This window comes from Bombyx mori, chromosome 27, assembly GCF_030269925.1.
Source record: "Bombyx mori chromosome 27, ASM3026992v2".
Lineage (NCBI taxonomy): Eukaryota > Metazoa > Arthropoda > Insecta > Lepidoptera > Bombycidae > Bombyx > Bombyx mori.
Window position 1 is genome coordinate 9,711,310 of NC_085133.1, and position 20,201 is coordinate 9,731,510.

The 20,201-nt window shown below is 43.2% G+C and overlaps 2 protein-coding genes across 3 annotated transcripts; both read left to right on the forward strand.

The window, feature by feature from the left end:
* Positions 1-2,569, forward strand: LOC101735552 (uncharacterized). Its single transcript, XM_062676399.1, has 3 exons — positions 1-51; positions 408-540; positions 1,223-2,569. The coding sequence occupies exons 1-3, from the start codon at positions 10-12 to the stop codon at positions 2,515-2,517; spliced, it is 1,470 nt and encodes a 489-aa protein (XP_062532383.1). The 5' UTR covers positions 1-9; the 3' UTR covers positions 2,518-2,569.
* Positions 2,570-7,128: 4,559 nt separating this feature from the next.
* LOC101735419 (uncharacterized) lies at positions 7,129-20,114 on the forward strand. Of its 2 annotated transcripts, XM_062676664.1 has the most exons (4): positions 7,129-7,152; positions 8,543-8,633; positions 14,760-14,892; positions 15,469-20,114. In XM_062676664.1, the coding sequence occupies exons 2-4, from the start codon at positions 8,586-8,588 to the stop codon at positions 16,758-16,760; spliced, it is 1,473 nt and encodes a 490-aa protein (XP_062532648.1). In that variant the 5' UTR covers positions 7,129-7,152; positions 8,543-8,585; the 3' UTR covers positions 16,761-20,114. The 2 variants fall into 2 exon arrangements, with proteins under 2 accessions (XP_062532648.1, XP_062532647.1); XM_062676663.1 differs by lacking the exon at positions 7,129-7,152 and having other exon boundaries at positions 7,341-8,633.
* Positions 20,115-20,201: the final 87 nt, after the last annotated feature.

Below are 20,201 nucleotides of genomic sequence, written 5' to 3' on the forward strand. Positions count from 1 at the left end.
TCTGAGACAATGTGCTTTGGCAAACAGTCGATTACCCCATTCGCGAAGCAAGTGAGTTTTAAAATCTATTTTAATGTGTGTTTAAAAAGCTATTTAACTGAGTCATGATAGTTAATTATTAAGCACAAGCAAAATAAAGATATAAAGATAGCATAACCAACTTTGTTTTTGGGCTTTTACAAGCTTTCGGGATTCAGGAGTTTATCGGATTTCGTTTATCCAATGTTAGCTACCGCCACTCTTCCATGCTATTTGAATGAATCTATCAATTATTGCAATAAGAAAAAAAGTTTGTCAAAATTTATGTCCCATCCATCCAAAGCAATACGAAAAGTGATGTAGGCATGTTTAATCTGTCATGTCGCTTACCAGACTTGGTTAATGAAAATTTTTCTTCAAATTCCTAGTGCTTCGCGGTGTCGAGTGTGACCTTCAACATGATATCATACGGTATGGTCATCGGATTTAACGTATCACTGTTCTCGGAATTGAGGAAGAGTCAAGAGATACCCCTGGACAGGGATTCAGAATCATGGTTGGGTATGTTATGTTTAATTTTTTTAATATCGTAGAGTTGAGTAAACAGTACGTTAATTAATCTTCCGTTTTGGCATGTAATGATTGTGGGTGACCCGGAAGCCGGCGTTACCGAGAAGGACGCGTGAGCACGCAGTCGCAGTCGCAGCAGTCGGGCATCTTCTTCTTTTTCTCCTCTAGGTGGGGTCGGCACAGCTAATTTTTCTCCTTTTGCCTTGCACTACCACTTCCATACATCTCCTAGTCTACAGAGCTACCGTTCAAGGCAGAGGATGGTTTAGACTGCTTTATTCATAAACATGATGTGCTTATATACTATCTTAAAAACAAGGGATGTTTATCTTATTCTATTTCTGGGTATGGAATACAAGGAGCATTATATTTGTTATCTAATCCTTAATTACTAAAGTTAAACAATGGAGTTGTTATTAACGTTATCGGGTTACAAAGCGGCTATTGTGTAATAGGCTGATTATGGCTACATAACTCGCGTCTATTAGAAAATGCTAACGTGAACAGATTTCTTCACAATTCAAGAATAAAAGAAGAACGAGCCTTCAGAAATGGAAATTACGATTTACGATTTACATTACGCTTCTTGCCAACTCTTTCGACTAATATAAATTAAGACAGAATAAAAAGGTTTCCAAATAAAAAGTCTTACCATCAATTTTCTCTGTTCTAGCGTCACTCATTGGAATAACAACATTTATTGGAGCGCTATTCACACCAATTATAATAGACAGCATCGGCCGAAGACCAGCAGTGATTACCAGCTCAGTCCTCATGGTCAGCGGATGGATCACATTTAGCTTAGCCTCATCACTCCCTGTGTTATTGGTTGCTAAATTTTTACAAGGAATGTCCGTTGGTCTCGGATCCACAATGGGAGGACTTTTGATTGCAGAATATAGTAGTCCGAAATACAGAGGATCTTTTATGGCAACAATTCTTACTTCTCTACTATTAGGGAGTCTAATATCTCATTTATTTGGATTATTTTACAATTGGCATCAAATTTCGACAATACTAGGATTTTTCTCTTTGCCCGGATTAATTATTTCTTTATTCTCTCCCGAGTCCCCAGTTTTTTTGGCAACCAAAGGACGTTACGAACAATGCAGAAAAGTTTTTCGCTGGCTGAGAGGTCCAAACGAAGATGATGAACTCGAGAAAATGATTAAAACGGATTTGATCGTTAAAGAATCTAAAAAGAGCCGTCCTAAAAAGACTATGTCTAAAATAATACAGAAAAAATTAACGTACGTCATCTTAACATTCAAAAAGCGAGAATTTTATATTCCAGTATTTATTGTGATGCATCTCAGTGCTATACATCAGTTCTGCGGTGCTCTCGTCTACGATACATATGCTTTTGACATCCACAAGGCTTTATATGGTACCGATATCTACATGTTTAAAGTGATTGCATCTCTGGACATTCAAAGAATTTTATCAACAGTTCTAACGGTTTATCTAACCAGTAGAGTACGGAGGCGTCCATTATTATTCACATTAGTTGGGTTGAATATATTGGCGTATATCTGTGCGGCTGGATACATATACGCCAGGCGTCATAGTTTACTTCCCTTTGATCACATGGCTATAGGAGTATTTTTACATCATTTCCATTATTTCACCAACGGAGCTGGTTCTATGCCCTTGACGACTATAATCAGTAACGAGCTATTCCCAACAGCAGACAAAGGATTCTGTGGATTGGTTTGTAGTTTGATTTTCTCGATTTTCATGTTTGCAAACATCAAAAGTGCACCGTATTTATTCTCCCTCATAGATGTAGAAGGAACATTATGTGCCTATGCACTGCTACTGTTTTACTGTCAAGTTATGTTATATTACATGTTACCGGAAACTAAAGATAAAACTCTTCAAGAAATCGAAGATAAATTCAGAGGATTCTCTTTGGTTGATCGTGCGGAAGTTTTAAAAACAAAGGATGATGAGGATGTTTCGAATTGATGCATAAACAAAATTGGACAAACAAACAAAAAAAATTCGATTACTCTTAAAAGTTAGTTTTTTCCCCTACCTATTTGCTGGTAGCCTAAGAGGCAATACCAGCTACGCCCGGATGGGTAGGTGAGCTCACGGACACAACCTGAGAGAATCTGCTAACACTAGCCCTAGTACGAACAGTGCTTCGCAGAATTTACCACCGGATCGGAATCGCGACCCACTAAGATCCGGCGAGAAACTTAGTGGGCTGAGAGATAAGAGCTATTTACGGATATGATAGCATTAATAAGTTAAAATAACATTTATCTACTTAGGCTAAATCGGGAAACGGGTTTACATATATATAAATATAAACTATGTGGCAGTAGTATACCTAGTCAGGTCATAAATTCTGTCACATGTTTAATGTAAAATAATTGAAACAAGTTTATTCATTATGTAACCATTCATATACCAAAATGAACTTAACAAAACATAGATTCTTATGACACTAAAGTTTATTCAAAATGACCTCCGTGATTTTGAATACAGGCCTTCAATCTGCGCGGCCAGTCGTCTATCGCAGCACGAACGAGGTCCATGTCAATATCGGCGGCTACCTTAATCAAGATTGTCTTGAGTGACTCCAAATTGGGATGAGACTTTGAGCACGCCTTTTCCTCCAAGTGTTGCCATATCTTGTAATCTAACGGATTCAAATCTGGACTGGAGGAGGGCCAGTCTTCGTGCCGGATGAAGTCGATTTCACGCGCCGCCAGCCAGTCTTGTGTGCTCTTCGCTCTATGAGCTGGCGCCGAATCTTGTTGGAATACCCAGTGCCTGTTATTGAACATGGTATGAGAAACAGGTTCCACAAGGTTCGTCAGGACTGTATTTTGATACACAACTGCATTCGTTTTTACACCTTTCTCACAAAAATGTACCTCTGTTAAGCCCCAATAAGAAACTCCCAACCATACCATGAGCGAGGATGGAAAATGACCTCGTTGGACACGCGGAATACGGTTGCTCGCTTCTTCACTACTGTGTGCGTACACCTTATCATTTTGTTTGTTGTAGCTCTCTTCTACGGTAAAATTTTTTTCATCCGAAAAAAGAATTTCCCGATATTTTTTTCCCGCGTACCGCTTCAACAAAGCGCGGCATCTCTTCAGTCTCAGGTCCATTAGACGAGCATTCAAACGATGTCCTGTTTTTCTTCGATATGCCCGAAGCCCTAAGTCAGCATTTAACACCCTTTTCACCGTGGTTCTGCTTAACCCCATCTGAAGGGCCAACAGTTTTTGCTTACGTTTGGGATTTCTTTGAATTCGCGCCTTCACAGCTTTTATCACTGCTGGAGTCCTAACAGACCGAGGGCGACCACTTCTTGACCTGTCATCTACACTAGAGTCTTCATTGTATCGTTTGATGGTACGATAAACGAATCTTTTGGTTATATTCAAATTTTTCAGTATGTTAAAATTTTGAATTGGCGCGTAACCGCAACGATGCAACGCAATAACTGCAACACGGTCTTCTTTAATCGTCCACTCCATATTTAAAAATGAGTAAAATTCTAAAAGTATACATTTTTATTTTCATGAACAATTCGAAATTCGAATTCAATAAACTTTTTTGTGGCCAGCATTCTAAAAGAAAAGTTTTTACTGTGTGACAATACTTATGACCTGACTAGGTATATCTCCTGAGGCGATTTTTGAATTTTTAGTATCCACCATCAATGCAAAATTTGTACGACAAAGTCAGGATATTCGGTCTCCTAGATCAGACTTTTCTCGAACAACACACCCGTGTGCTTGATATTGACAAGATATTTAAGAAAGGTATATAATTAGAAATCGTAAAACAACTCCCACTATGAAGGAGTAACATCACGTATTAGCCCTGGTTATTTATAAATTAGCTTAGGTAATGACTGGTGAGCCCTCTTGGGTAAATAACTCTTCATACTCAGCACGACTGGTATCGTGGGTTCACCGGGATCATCACATCACGGTTTTGGTTTTGCGTGCACAGAAATTAATATGAGATAAGACATTTAAAATGGACCTTATTAATTTTTTAAATCGGCTGCGTCATATTTTAATTGCCTTCCATGTTTGGAATCGGTCCACCATTTTGCTGGCCTGAAGAGACCTCCAACGAACGCCTGTGGAAGCTCAAGATTCCGATGCGCCTCATTACTATATGCGCGGGGAGGAGTTACAAGTTCTTTGTACATATTGCCAGAAAGAGAGGTGACAATGTGGAGAAGCTACTGGTAACGGGCAAGGTATGCGGAAGAAGGCCCAGAAGCAGAAGTCCAATGCGCTGGTCAGACTAGATGAGGTCCACCCTCAAAAGTTCAGTCCACGCTGCTGCTATCCACAGCCGAGGATAGGCAGGAATGGCGCCGGTTAATCCAGGAGAAAGTTGTTAGAAGAGGCCACGACCCTCAGCATTGAGGATTATCGCGGCAAAGAGGAGGCCACACTCTCATATAAAAGAAAGCTCAAACGCTTTCTGTAACAAGCCCTAGAGTGGACCCCCCACAGAGCAAATGGAAAGTAGGTGGTCCAATTCAGACGACAGAGATGATGATAATCGGGCTAACCTGGCCCGAAGTAAAATGCGTGACCCAAGAACGATCACAATAGCGTAGTACTATTATAGCCCTCGCCTGGAGGACGTTTAAGCAACAAAAAACCATTTATTTTTGACTTGACCCACTGTTTACAGCTTGAAAAGAACATGGAACTTACTATATGGCTTACTATATGGCTTACTATATGGCTATTTACTTACGGTAATGGCTTCTGTAACGTATACAATAATAAATAACTGTACCCATCCGCTTCGCTGGGCATTTAAAATTAACATTATTATTTCTCACCCCCACAAAGATTCTCATCGTTAACGCCCCCGCAACTGGTGTAGGGAGTCCAGCACTCATATAAATATTAGCCTATCCATTAATTACATGTATTTTCTACATGTATACCAAGTTTCAAGTCAATCGGATGCACGGTTCAATAGTTATAACCGAACATACATAACCACTGTAGATTTATATATTAGTATAGAAGAATAGATATCGACTATAATGGCTTCTGTAACTTATAGAATAATTTAGTTTTAGAATTACATGTTTAATGAAAAACCAAATAGAGCTATTTCACTTTGACCCCAATCCTTTCTCAAGACCATCAGGTGGGCCGTACGCTCATCTGCCTAAAAAGGCAATAAAAAAAATTAAAAAAAAATAACCGCCTACACGTCGTCTTCATGGGTCTCTCTGCCGATCCTTAGACTGGCCTAGGAAGGAGACCAGAATTAGGACGAGACCCCTTTCTCGGTCCTCAGCTTGATGCGGAGAGAGAAAAGCTTTTTCACGCTGTCTTGCCGGTTTCTACAAGATGCACTTACAGTAGTCGACTACCGCCCAAGGAATGATTACTATATATCCTTATTAGAAATCTATATATAGGTATATACTTTTTATTTTTATATTATGGCGGTAGTCATCATACAACACGAGATATTTGACAAATGCATGAATCTCGCTTATGACATTTTCAATAAGCTTGCATATACACGAGTTCCGAACAACAACATTCGGTCGCTGGAAGATCCTCCCTTTGTCTTATACCTACAAATATATGAATTATAAATTTACTTTGAGAATTTAACAACGTGTTATTTTTCCCTTGGCTGCGTTTAGTTACTATCGCGGTGAATTTTAAATTTGAACATCCGTGCCTACCTTGTTTATTCAGTGAATTTGTTTCAAGGCTTTTCCACTGAACAGACGTGCGCGGTTCCCTGGTTTTGCCTGTGTGCTTTTACAAAGTGACTTTATTAGTCCCTCGTCATCTCTGTACAATGAACTTCCATCATCGAAGCGGTCACTAATTTAACATTCACCATAATTTAAATGTAATCTCAATAATAACAATAAAGTAATAATAAATTTAAGCTACTTTTCTCAGAACCGAATCGCAGAAAACGTGCCAGATAATAAATAATACAACCAAACGACTTTCGCATAAAAAAGTCCCCGGTCACCGTCCTCGTCGAACCCGTCTCTTGCGACTAAGGGCTCGACAAGCGAATTAACCCATAGACACAGCCCACTGAGTGTCTCGTCGGATCTTCTCAGTGGGTCGCGTTTCCGATCCGGCGGTAGACTCTGCGAAGCACGACTCTTGCTAGGGCCAGTGTTAGCAACACTCCGGTTTGAGCCACGTGAGCTCACCTATACGTTAGGGTGAAGCTGAAATAGCCTCTCAAGGCTATCAGCATAGGAAAAAAAAAAGCATTAAAAACCTAGAACCATTTTCAGACAACTAAGCTCTGCTAGATAGACATAAATATATCAAGAGTCTGCCAACAATCATTCATTTAGAACAAAAGCGATTTAATAAACAAACAATTTGTACTTTTCTTCAATAAACAAAAGGTTTTAACTCGCATAATTTACACAACTGTAATTCAAATGCAAATGTGGCGATAAATGGAAGATTTATTGATGTATGGTATATTAAATTAAAATGTAAATTTACACGCTTTGACAATTTTTTTACACAAACAGAATCTGTTTTAAAACTTATCATTCGTTCGGTGACTATGTGCTCAGTAACTCCGTTCACAAAACAAGTGAGTTCGAACTTTATTTTGCATTATATTTAAGAAAGAAAGAAAGAAATCATTTATTCGCCAAGCATAGTGAAAATGAGTTATTACATAAATTAAAAGCAGCGTGTATGCTTTGTCATTATTTGACATGCGAGTTTTAGTGCAGTGCATAGTTACAATATTATATAATTTACCATTCATTCATCCATAATTCAACTAATAATAAAAAATCCATTTATTTTCAATGTCATCCCTAAGAAAATCATTTATGTGGTAATAATTTTCACTAATAAGATTACCTTTTAGGTTTTTTTTTAAATTAAAATCATCTAAGTCTCTTAATTTCTTCGGTAGTTTATTAAATATCCTAACGCTCATACCTAGTATACTATTATTCTTTAATGTAGTTTTGGTTTTTGGAAAACATAGCTTATCGTCGCGTCGATTTCTGTTTGCCACATTAGACATCTTAGTGAATCTATTGGGACAAGTTTTAACAAAAGATGCAACTTCGTATATATATAGACAAGGAAGGGTAAAAAGTTTATGCTTTGCAAAATATGGCTTGCAGCTGTCGGCTATTGCCAATCCAAACATAGACCTTAAACACCTTTTTTGTGCCTTAAAAACTTGATCTTTTTGCGTTGAGTTTCCCCAGAAAATTATTCCATATCTTAGACAGGATTCAACTACACCACATTCCGATAGAGGCACCCGTCACGTGCGGACGTGCTCATCGTCCACTCGATCGCCCGGTCTTTGTTCGCCCGGCTTTTGTTAGCCCGGCCATTGTTCGCGCGGCCTGTGTTTGTGGTACATCTGCCGACTAAGTGCTCTTTCTGGAAGTTTTTATTTGTTTTGTTTCCTTTTGTTGTTTCTGTGTTCGTGGTACATCTGCCGACAAAGTGGTTTCCTGCAAGTATTTATTTGTTTTGTTTCTTTTCGTAATTTCTGTTTTGTTGTGCTTTTTCTTTGTCCTGTAGTAATCGCGCCGCATTGCCACCTGTGTTCAATAGAACCGCTCAGGTCCGAGAAGTTGGGGCCTCGCCGCAAGGCGAGTGTTTTCAAGACCCGGGGCCGCCCCACCTGGGTACTCAGCGATCATGGACGCTGTATTCGCGGAATTCCTCCGACTTCGCCACCCACAGCTCGCCTCGGAGTTTTTGGCCTTCAAGGCCAATCACACTGCGAGCCCTCTCGAGGACTCCGCCGCGCTCGCTGCTCCTGCGTCGCCTGTACCTGCGTGCAGAGCTTCTGCATTGAGCACCGCAGCCTCTGTCGTGCCTGCCGCTCCCGTGTCGCCTATACTGGCGAGAAAAGCTGCTGCGTCGTCCGCCGTGACCATCGTTTCAGCTGAGCGATCATCCGCGGCCTCCGTCGCGCCCTCTAAAACACCTACACTTGCTCGTAGGTCGCCTGCACCCGCCTCCTCGTGCTCCGACTCTGACTCGGACATGGAGGTCGACCTCGCCCCCGCCTCATCGACGGATGGATTCACCCTGGTACAGAAGGGTAAGAAGCGTGCCGCGGAGTCTCGAGCTCCCGCGGCCGCTAAAATTAGCAAAGCCGTGAACGCGTCGCGCCCCCGCCCTCAGACTCCCGTTGCGCCCCCAGCCCGTGCCACTCCGTCGCCGCGTCCGGTGGCACAAAATAAAACCCAGACCCCTCCCCCGGTTATCCTTCAGGAGAAGGCAGCTTGGGATCGAGTTTGCCTGGCCCTTAAGGCCAAAAATATAAATTTCACGAATGCCCGTAACCTCGCGAACGGCATTCAAATTAAGGTTCAAACACCCGACGACCATAGGGCCCTCTCTTCTTACCTCCGTAAGGAGCGTATAAGTTTCCATACGTATACGCTCCAGGAGGAGCGCGAACTCCGCGTTGTAATACGCGGAATCCCTAAAGAGTTAGATGTAGAGCTCGTAAAAGCCGACCTGTTAGAACAAGGCCTACCAGTGAATTCTGTGCACCGTATGCACACCGGTCGCGGTAGGGAGCCATATAATATGGTTCTAGTCGCTCTCCAGCCTACCCCCGAGGGTAAGAAAATCTTTAACACACAGACCGTCTGTAGGCTCTCTGGTATCGCTGTCGAAGCCCCCCATAAAAAAGGCACTCCTAGCCAGTGCCATAACTGTCAATTGTACGGGCACTCTTCCCGTAACTGTCACGCGCGGCCCCGATGTGTTAAGTGTTTGGGCGATCACGCCACGGCCCTCTGCGCTCGCGACCAAAAAACCGCGACGGAACCGCCTAGCTGCGTCCTGTGTCGAACACAGGGTCACCCCGCGAATTACCGTGGTTGCCCCCGAGCCCCTAAAATAAATCGCCGCGTCGCCCGCCAAAACCGCCTCCGAGCTTCCGGCCCAGACATCAAAGCCTCGGCACCCTCTGCGTCGCAGGCTAAGCCAGCGTTCGTTCCGGCGGCGGTGCCCAGTGTCTCGGCCTGGGCAAAACCGCTGCCGTACACGAACACGGCTACAACTCCCTCCTCCGCGATTCGTCCCGCCCCCGCGACTCGTCCCTCTCCCGCGACTTGCCCTCCGACCGCGTCCGACAATCTCGCTTTAGCGATCGACTTCTTTCAGTCGATCAACTTTGAGCGCGTTAACGCTTTGGGCGACGCCATTCGCGCTGCCTCCACTGCACAACACTTTATCGCCGTTGTGCAGGAATACGCCGACGTATACGCGTCATTAAATACGTACGTCCTCCCCTCACTCCGCCGGTAATCAATGGCGTATATAAGTAGAATAAAGCCCCTATCCGTAACGATAGGATTTTTTAACGCTTACGGTCTCGCAAATCAACGTGATCAGGTTTCTGACTTTTTGCGTGACCACCAAATTGATATCTTTTTAGTGCAGGAGACCCTACTTAAGCCCGCGCGCCGTGACCCTAAAATCGCGAACTATAACATGGTCAGGAACGACAGGCTCTCTGCCCGTGGTGGTGGTACCGTCATTTACTATAGAAGAGCCCTGCATTGCGTCCCGCTCGATCCTCCCGCGCTCGCTAATATCGAAGCATCAGTGTGCCGAATCTCACTGACGGGACACGCGCCGATCGTTATCGCGTCCGTTTATCTTCCACCGGATAAGATCGTTCTAAGCAGTGATATCGAGGCGCTGCTCGGTATGGGGAGCTCTGTCATTCTGGCGGGCGACCTAAATTGTAAACACATCAGGTGGAACTCACACACCACAACCCCGAATGGCAGGCGGCTTGACGCGTTAGTCGATGATCTCGCCTTCGATATCGTCGCTCCGCTAACCCCGACTCACTACCCGCTAAATATCGCGCATCGCCCGGATATACTCGACATAGCGTTATTAAAAAACGTAACTCTGCGCTTACACTCGATCGAAGTAGTTTCAGAGTTAGATTCAGACCACCGTCCCGTCGTTATGAAGCTTGGTCGCGCTCCCGATTCCGTTCCCGTCACGAGGACTGTGGTGGATTGGCACACGCTGGGCATCAGCCTGGCTGAATCTGATCCACCATCGCTCCCGTTTAACCCGGACTCTATCCCGTCTCCTCAGGATACCGCTGAAGCCATAGACATCTTAACGTCACACATCACCTCGACATTAGATAGGTCATCGAAACGAGTTGTAGCGGAGGACTTCCTTCACCGCTTCAAATTGTCCGACGATATTAGGGAACTCCTTAGAGCTAAGAATGCCTCGATACGCGCCTACGACAGGTATCCTACCGCGGAAAATCGTATTCGAATGCGTGCCCTACAACGCGACGTAAAGTCTCGCATCGCCGAAGTCCGAGATGCCAGATGGTCTGATTTCTTAGAAGGACTCGCGCCCTCCCAAAGGTCTTACTACCGCTTAGCTCGTACTCTCAAATCGGATACGGTAGTAACTATGCCCCCCCTCGTAGGCCCCTCAGGCCGACTCGCGGCGTTCGATGATGACGAAAAAGCAGAGCTGCTGGCCGATACATTGCAAACCCAGTGCACGCCCAGCACTCAATCCGTGGACCCTGTTCATGTAGAATTAGTAGACAGTGAGGTAGAACGCAGAGCCTCCTTGCCACCCTCTGATGCGTTACCACCCGTCACCCCGATGGAAGTTAAAGACTTGATCAAAGACCTACGTCCTCGCAAGGCTCCCGGTTCCGACGGTATATCCAACCGCGTTATTAAACTTCTACCCGTCCAACTCATCGTGATGTTGGCATCTATTTTCAATGCCGCTATGGCGAACTGTATCTTTCCCGCGGTGTGGAAAGAAGCGGACGTTATCGGCATACATAAACCCGGTAAACCAAAAAATCATCCGACGAGCTACCGCCCGATTAGCCTCCTCATGTCTCTAGGCAAACTGTATGAGCGTCTGCTCTACAAACGCCTCAGAGACTTCGTCTCATCCAAGGGCATTCTTATCGATGAACAATTCGGATTCCGTACAAATCACTCATGCGTTCAACAGGTGCACCGCCTCACGGAGCACATTCTTGTGGGGCTTAATCGACCAAAACCGTTATACACGGGAGCTCTCTTCTTCGACGTCGCAAAAGCGTTCGACAAAGTCTGGCACAATGGTTTGATTTTCAAACTATTCAACATGGGCGTGCCGGATAGTCTCGTGCTCATCATACGGGACTTCTTGTCGAACCGCTCTTTTCGATATCGAGTCGAGGGAACCCGCTCCTCCCCACGACCTCTCACAGCTGGAGTCCCGCAAGGCTCTGTCCTCTCACCCCTCCTATTTAGCTTATTCGTCAACGATATTCCCCGGTCGCCGCCGACCCATTTAGCTTTATTCGCCGACGACACGACTGTTTACTATTCTAGTAGAAATAAGTCCCTAATCGCGAAGAAGCTTCAGAGCGCAGCCCTAGCCCTAGGACAGTGGTTCCGAAAATGGCGCATAGACATCAACCCAGCGAAAAGTACTGCGGTGCTATTTCAGAGGGGAAGCTCCACACGGATTTCCTCCCGGATTAGGAGGAGGAATCTCACACCCCCGATTACTCTCTTTAGACAACCCATACCCTGGGCCAGGAAGGTCAAGTACCTGGGCGTTACCCTGGATGCATCGATGACATTCCGCCCGCATATAAAATCAGTCCGTGACCGTGCCGCGTTTATTCTCGGTAGACTCTACCCCATGATCTGTAAGCGGAGTAAAATGTCCCTTCGGAACAAGGTGACACTTTACAAAACTTGCATAAGGCCCGTCATGACTTACGCGAGTGTGGTGTTCGCTCACGCGGCCCGCACACACATAGACACCCTCCAATCCCTACAATCCCGCTTTTGCAGGTTAGCTGTCGGGGCTCCGTGGTTCGTGAGGAACGTTGACCTACACGACGACCTGGGCCTCGAATCAATTCGGAAATACATGAAGTCAGCGTCGGAACGATACTTCGATAAGGCTATGCGTCATGATAATCGCCTTATCGTTGCCGCCGCTGACTACTCCCCGAATCCTGATCATGCAGGAGCCAGTCACCGTCGACGCCCTAGACACGTCCTTACGGATCCATCAGATCCAATAACCTTTGCATTAGATGCCTTCAGCTCTAATACTAGGGGCAGGCTTAGGGACCCCGGTAACCGTACTCGTCGAACTCGACAAAGAGGTCGACGTGCAACCTAACCCATGCATCAGCCCGCTGAGTTTCTCGCCGGATCTTCTCAGCGGGTCGCGATTCCGATCCGGTAGTAGATTCATTCGCGAAACAATTGCTCTTGAGTTGTTAGGTCTCCTTCGGAGGCGCTCGGGCAGTTGTTAGCAAATCCCACCCCTCTTGGCTGAGCCTTTGCTCGCCCACCTGTCCTGGTGAAACTGGAAAGGCCTTCGGGCCACCAGTAAACTTTCAATCATAAAAAAAAAAAAAAAAAACTACACCACGATATGCAGTTAGCAAGGCGTCTGTGTTTAAAATGGAGGATAATTTAAAGAGTGCATAGGCCGAGGAGCTGACACGTTTACACAGTCCGTCTGTATGAGATTTCCAATCTAATTTGTTGTCAATTTTTACACCGAGGAAATCTACATTTTCTATTTCATATATATGATTGTTATTATTATAAATGGTCAAATTTATATATTTATTTCTTTGATAAAATTGCACAACTGGATATTCTGATCCTTCCACTTCTACTTTTCCTTTACCTATTTTTTTATTTTTTTTTGCTTAGATGGGTGGACGAGCCCATAGCCCACCTGGTTGTTAAGTGGTTACTGAAGCCCATAGTCATCTACAACGAAAATGCGCCACCTACATTGTAAGTTCTAAGGTTTCAGTATAATTACAACGGCTGCCTCACCCTTCAAACCGAAAAGCATTACTGCCTCACGGCAGAAATAGGCAGGGTGGTGGTACCTAACCGTGCGGACTCACAAGAGGTCCTACCACCACTAATTACACAAATTATAATTTTGCGGCTTTGATTTTTATTACACGATGCTATTCCCTCACCGTGGAGTGAACATTTGTTAAGTAGCAATTTCTTTAGAAAAATTGGTACCCGCCTGCGGGATTCAAACACCGTTGCATCGCTAGATACGAATGCACCGGACGTCTTATCCTTTAGGTCACGATGACTTCAAAATTCTTCTTATAACATACATATATGTACACAATAAATATGCAACTTATAGTGTTGCTGTTGTAGTCTTAGGATACCCCGTTGATACATAAGGCACTCACAAGTTGTCTCCACTTCACCCTTATAATAATAGCAACAAAAAATATGAAAGTAGTTGAATCCGTGGTCTAACAAGATACGGTACCCCCATCTCACATAGCACTCTAATACTCATATAAAAAGATTCGAGTCTATTGGAGTCACAAGAAAGAGTAATCAGTATGTGGGATTTTTCTAAAAACAACGTATCTAACTAATCCATGATCACCGAAGACCATTTTTTGTCCGTTCCAATCTCCTATCAACTTAAGTATTGCTGCACATAGAATTCTTTGTTGTGAAAATAGCCCCGGTAATCTACAAATTAAAGAGCGGACGCTTAGCGTGGTATGAACATGTGATGCGTAGAGAGAAGATGCATGTGACTAGGAGATGTATGGAAATGGTAGTGCAAGGTAGAGGGGGAAGAGATCGACCGAAGAAGACATGGGTGGAGTGTGTGAATGACGATATGAGAGAGAGGAGTGAGTGTTGAGATGACGGCTGATAGAAGAGAATGGAAGAGAAAAATTAGCTCTGCCGACCCCACCTAATAGGATAAGATGGAGAAAAAGAAAAGAATTCGTTTTTGGACGATGGACCGTAGTTCGCTGGCAATACCGACAGTGAGCCTCTAGATCCTTCGGTTGTTAGGAGCTAACATAGTGTGACACATGCAACCTTGGAGCACCCCGCAAGATTAGAAACCTCAACCCAGGGCTCATTGCTGCGGAACATTGTGGTCACGACCGACGGCAACATTAATAAAAGGCGAAGACACGGCTTGGCCCCTATCGTCCGGGACAAACACAAAAATCGTGTTCTATGAACTCGTAAACCGACATTAGCGAAATAACATTAACTAGGGTAACTACGTACGTGACTATATAATTCAATCATAAATTTTACGTTTGAACTAAATAATCAAAAAGCCTCAACTAATAGGAACTAATTTTTTTAATTTTTTTTATTTCAGTGTTTCGCGATCGCAAGTGTAATCGTGAACATGATGTCGTATGGCATGTGTATCGGGTTTAACGCATCACTCTTCTCAGAACTGAAGAAGACCGGAGAGATACCCCTGGACAGGGATTCAGAATCTTGGTTGGGTACGACATGTTTATATCTCTCTTATTGTCTACGTCGCCGGAGCAGATGGCCAAGCATTCAGACCATTACCGACACCCGTAAACGAGACTGCCAGACGAATACTGTCGAACTCTACATTTCATCTTAAATTCCAATTTTATCATGGTCTAAAGAACACCCGGTATTCCAAGCCCGCAGGCAAGTACCAATTTTAATAATGAAATACGTACTTAACAAATAATCACGATTGACATCCACGGTGAAGAAAGGAATAAAATCGTGTAATAAAAATTAAGCCCGGTAAAATTATAATTTGCGTATTTACTGGTGGTAAGGCATCTTGGGAGCTCGCACGGGTAGCTACAACCACCCCGTCACTTTCTACTGCAAAACAGAATCTTTCCTATTTGAAGGGTGGAACAATCACTACACTACACAATTAAGACTTAGACCTCATATGTGAAAGTAATTTCAAGGCAGCATTCTCGTAGTAATGTCTATGAACTATCAGAGGTTGTGGTGGGGTTGTTCATCCGACAACGCGTTAAAAATAAAGAAAGTAACTGATTAAATGAAATAAACTTTCTCTGTTTTAGCATCACTCATTGGAATAACAACGCTTATTGGAGCGCTACTCACATCATTTATCATAGACAGCATCGGCCGAAGACCAGCAGTTATTACCAGCTCGGTCCTCATGGTCAGCGGGTGGATCTCATTTAGCTTAGCTTCATCACTTTCTATTTTATTGGTAGCGAAAATTTTTCAAGGAATGTCCATTGGTCTTGGCACAACAATGGGAGGAGTTTTGATTGCAGAATACAGCAGTCCGAAATACAGAGGGTCTTTCACGGCCACAATCCAAACTGCTATGCTATCAGGGAGTCTAATTGCTCATTCGTTTGGATTGTTTTACAACTGGCATCAAATTTCAACAATACTAGTGTTTTTCGCTCTACTTGGATTGTTGATAGCTGTTTTTTCACCTGAATCCCCAAGTTTCTTGGCAACTAAAGGACGTTATGATGATTGCAGAAAAGTTTTTCGCTGGTTAAGAGGTCCAAATGAAGAAGATGAACTCGAAAATATGATTAACACTGATATGGTAGTTAAAGAAACTAAAAAGGGTCGTCGAAAAAAGACTACGTCTAAAATAATACAAAAAAAATTGACGTACGTTATCACTTCATTCAAAAAGCGAGAATTTCACATTCCAGTATTTATAGTTATTCACCTAAATGCTGTAAATCAATTCTGTGGTTCTCTCATCCACGATATATATGCATTTGACATCCACAAAGCTTTATATGGTACCGATATCTACATGTTTAAAGTGATTGCATCTCTGGACATCCAAAGAATTTTATCAACAGTTCTAACGGTTTACTTAACGAGTAGAGTACGGAGGCGTCCATTATTATTCACATTAGTTGGATTGAATATATTGGCGTATATCTGTGAGGCGGGATACATATACGCCAGACGTCATAGTATACTTCCCTTTGACCACATGGCTATAGGAGTATTTCTACATCATTTCCATTATTTCACCAACGGAGCTGGCTCCATGTCCTTGCCAACTATAATTAGTTGCGAATTATTTCCAACAGCAGACAAAGGATTCTGTGGACTGATTTGTAGTATGGTATTCTCAATGTTCATGTTTGCGAATATCAAAAGTGCACCGTATTTATTCGCCCTCGTGGGTGTAGAAGGAACATTTTGTGCTTACGCTCTCTTACTACTTTACTGTCAGGTAATGTTGTTTTATATATTGCCAGAAACTAAAGATAAGACCCTCCAAGAAATCGAAGATAAAATTAGAGGATTTTCTTTTGCTGATCGTGTTGAAACTTTGAAAACAGAGGAAGATGAGCTTTTGAGTTGATGATAAAATGATAAGGAATCAAGATAGACCAACATATATCACTACAGGAACGATATGTTTCGGTTATATTCAAAGAAGATGATTAAAGTTATTAGCTGTTTGAGACAATAATCCTGGAAAATAGTGGCAACCATCTACTCATAAGGCAGTTGTTCTTAGATTTTTTTTGTATTTACAACCAACTATTCCACGTCAAGTTACGGCCCGTCATAGTTTATTACAGTTTATTAGACTGATATATTAAGGATCATAGAGTGAAACAAGAAATTCTTTACTCTACTAAAATTTTCTAATTTTAACGCGGTCGAAAGAACGTGGTATATCATCTAGGACTCATGAGTAATAATAACAATAATGTTACGTCGCTAAGCGTAACGCCATCTATCGTCGAATAGCAGAAACGAACATCAAAAGAACTGGCAAAATCGAGAACGTTCGAGAAGTACAGCACCATCTATTATTAAATAGCGGAAACCTCGATCGGGCTCAAACCCTAGCAAGAGCAGTGCTTCGCAGAATCTACCACCGGATCGGAAACACCAGCCACTGATACGGCGAGAAACTCAGTGGGCTGTGCCTGTGGGTTAATACGCTCGTCGACTCCTTCGTCGCAAGCGACGGATTCGACAAGGACGGTGACCGGTGCTTGTGGTACCTAAAAACACCGTTAATGGATCGGGAGGATCCGTAATGAAGCGTTTTGGGCGAAGTCGACTATTTACCATTCGGTCTACAGGATCGGGTATGTAATTCCCAGCGACCACGACAAGAGGGTTCTCATGTCGTGCCGCCTTCTGAAAGTGGCGAAACTACTCGACCGGTCAGGAATGTTATCGATAACTCTAGGTATGTCGTATCGATTATAAAAGCGTTGCAGAGACGACACGAAGGCAGTTAGTAATCGGAACTACTCGAAGCGAAACAGCAAACGGATCACCTGAAGCGAAGCGGAAGAAGCGAATTAGGAATTTTAAAGTGCTCTGTAAGTATTGTAAGTTAAATAGAGTTTTGATTTGTACTTCGGTGGATATTTTATTTATCCCGAACCCCAACGCGTAACAATACGTTCTATATCGTACACAACTTCTGTAATTTACTGTCCGTCAATAGTAGAAAACTTTTTTCATATTACAATATTTAAGATAAGACCATCTTCCGAAACAGCGTTGATAAAATAATTATTAATAAAGCAAAAAATAGGGATTGTTTTATTTGTAAAAATGTACACTTTTTGTTTTATTTCTTGGATGGGTGGACGAGCTCACGGCCCACCTGATGTTAAGTAGCTCCCAGAGCCCATAGATATCTACAACGTAATTGCCGCCACCCACCTTCTGAGGTCTAAGGTCTCCGTTTTTTACAGTACAACGGCTGCCCCACCCTAAAAACCGAATCGCATTACTAATTCTCTGCAGAAATAGACACCTAGAAATAGACTCATAAGATGTCCTACCACCACTTATTATGTAAATTTTTTTATTGCTTAGTTTGGTGGACGAGATCACAGCCCACCTAGTGTTAAGTGGTTACTGAAGCCCATAGACATCCACAACGTAAATGCGCCACCCACCTTGTGATATAAGTTCTAAGGTCTCAAGTATAGTTACAACGGCTGCCCCACCCTTCAAACCGAAACGCATTACTGCTTCACGGCAGAAATAAACAGGGCGGTGGTACCTACCCGCGCGGACTCACAGGAGGTCCTACCACCAGTAATTACGCAAATTATAATTTTGCGGGTTCGATTTTTATTACACGATGTTATTCCTTCACCGTGGAAGTCAATCGTGAACATTTGTTAAGTAAATATTTCATTACAAAAATTGGTACCCGCCTGCGAGCTTCGAACACCGGTGCATCGCTCAACACGAATGCACCGGACGTCTTATCCATTAGGTCACGACGACTTCAATACATATCAGACCATACACATCAGATGGGTTTGATATGTAATTAGCGGCGGCCACGATAAGAGGATTATCGCGTCGCGCCACTTTTTCAAAGTAGTGTCCTTTAGATACTTACGCATCGGTTCTAAATTTAAATCGTCGTGAAGACTGACATTCCTCACGTACTATGGTGCTCCGACGGCTATCCTGCAAAACGGGATTGGATGACCTGTAGAAATCTTATGTGCATGCGGACCGCGTGATCAAATACTACACTTGCATAGGTCATGACGGAACGTTTGCAAGTTTTGTCGAGTGTCCCTTGCTACGAAGAACAATTTAGTTCGCCTGCGAATTATCGCATAAAAGGATGATATTAAGTCTGCCGCTATGCAAAAAATAAAGCTCAATACACGGTTTGATGAGCACGCTGTATACAACAAATGCAAAATTACTTTACGTAATAATATGAAATGAACATTAAGCGGATGCATACAAGATTTACACAACTGTCTCAGAATAATAAAATAACTCGTATTACGCACATCATGTAAAGTAAATTCATTTAGAGCAGACATCGATCGACCAGGTTATTAACTAGGTGTCAAATCAGTAATAGTCATCGTGCGAAAATGTGCCGTATAAGACGATGGAAAACGCCGTTTTTAAAACAGGTACCTAACGCTTTTTTTTAATGTCCTTGTATTAAGACGAGTATACGGCCCATCTTTGTGCTCAGAGGAATTGTTTGAGATGATATCATCATATCGTTTTTACCATCGCACCGCCTCGCCACCGGAATAGAGATCATCCATACTACCTGGAGCCATTGCGTTCATCCACAATGCGTTTCCAAAGATATTTTCGCCACTTTCGGCTTTGGATTTTTTTTAATTTTTTTTATTGCTTTGATGGATGGACCTGATGTGAAGTGGTTACTGGAGCCCATAGACATCTACAACGTAAATGCGCCACCCACCTCGAGATATAAGTTCTAAGGTCTCAGTATAGTTACAACGGCTACCCCACCCTTCGAACCGAAACGCATTACTGCTTCACGGCGGAAATAGGCGGGGTGGTGGTACCTACCCGTGTGGACTCCCAAGAGGTCCTACCACCAATAATTACGCAAATTATAATTTTGCGGGTTTCATTTTTATTACACGATGTTGTTCCTTCACCGTGGAAGTCAATCGTTAACATTTATTGAGTACGTATTTCATTAGAAAAATTGGCACCCGCCTGCGGGATTCGAACACCGGTGCATCGCTCAACACGAATGCACCGGACGTCTTATCCATTAGGTCACGACGACTTCAATACATATCAGACCATACACATCAGATGGGTTTGATATGTAATTAGCGGCGGCCACGATAAGAGGATTATCGCGTCGCGCCACTTTTTCAAAGTAGTGTCCTTTAGATACTTACGAATCGGTTCTAAATTTAAATCGTCGTGAACACTGACATTCCTCACGTACTATGGTGCTCCGTCGGCTATCCTGCAAAACGGGATTGGATGACCTGGAGAAAGCTTATGTGCATGCGGA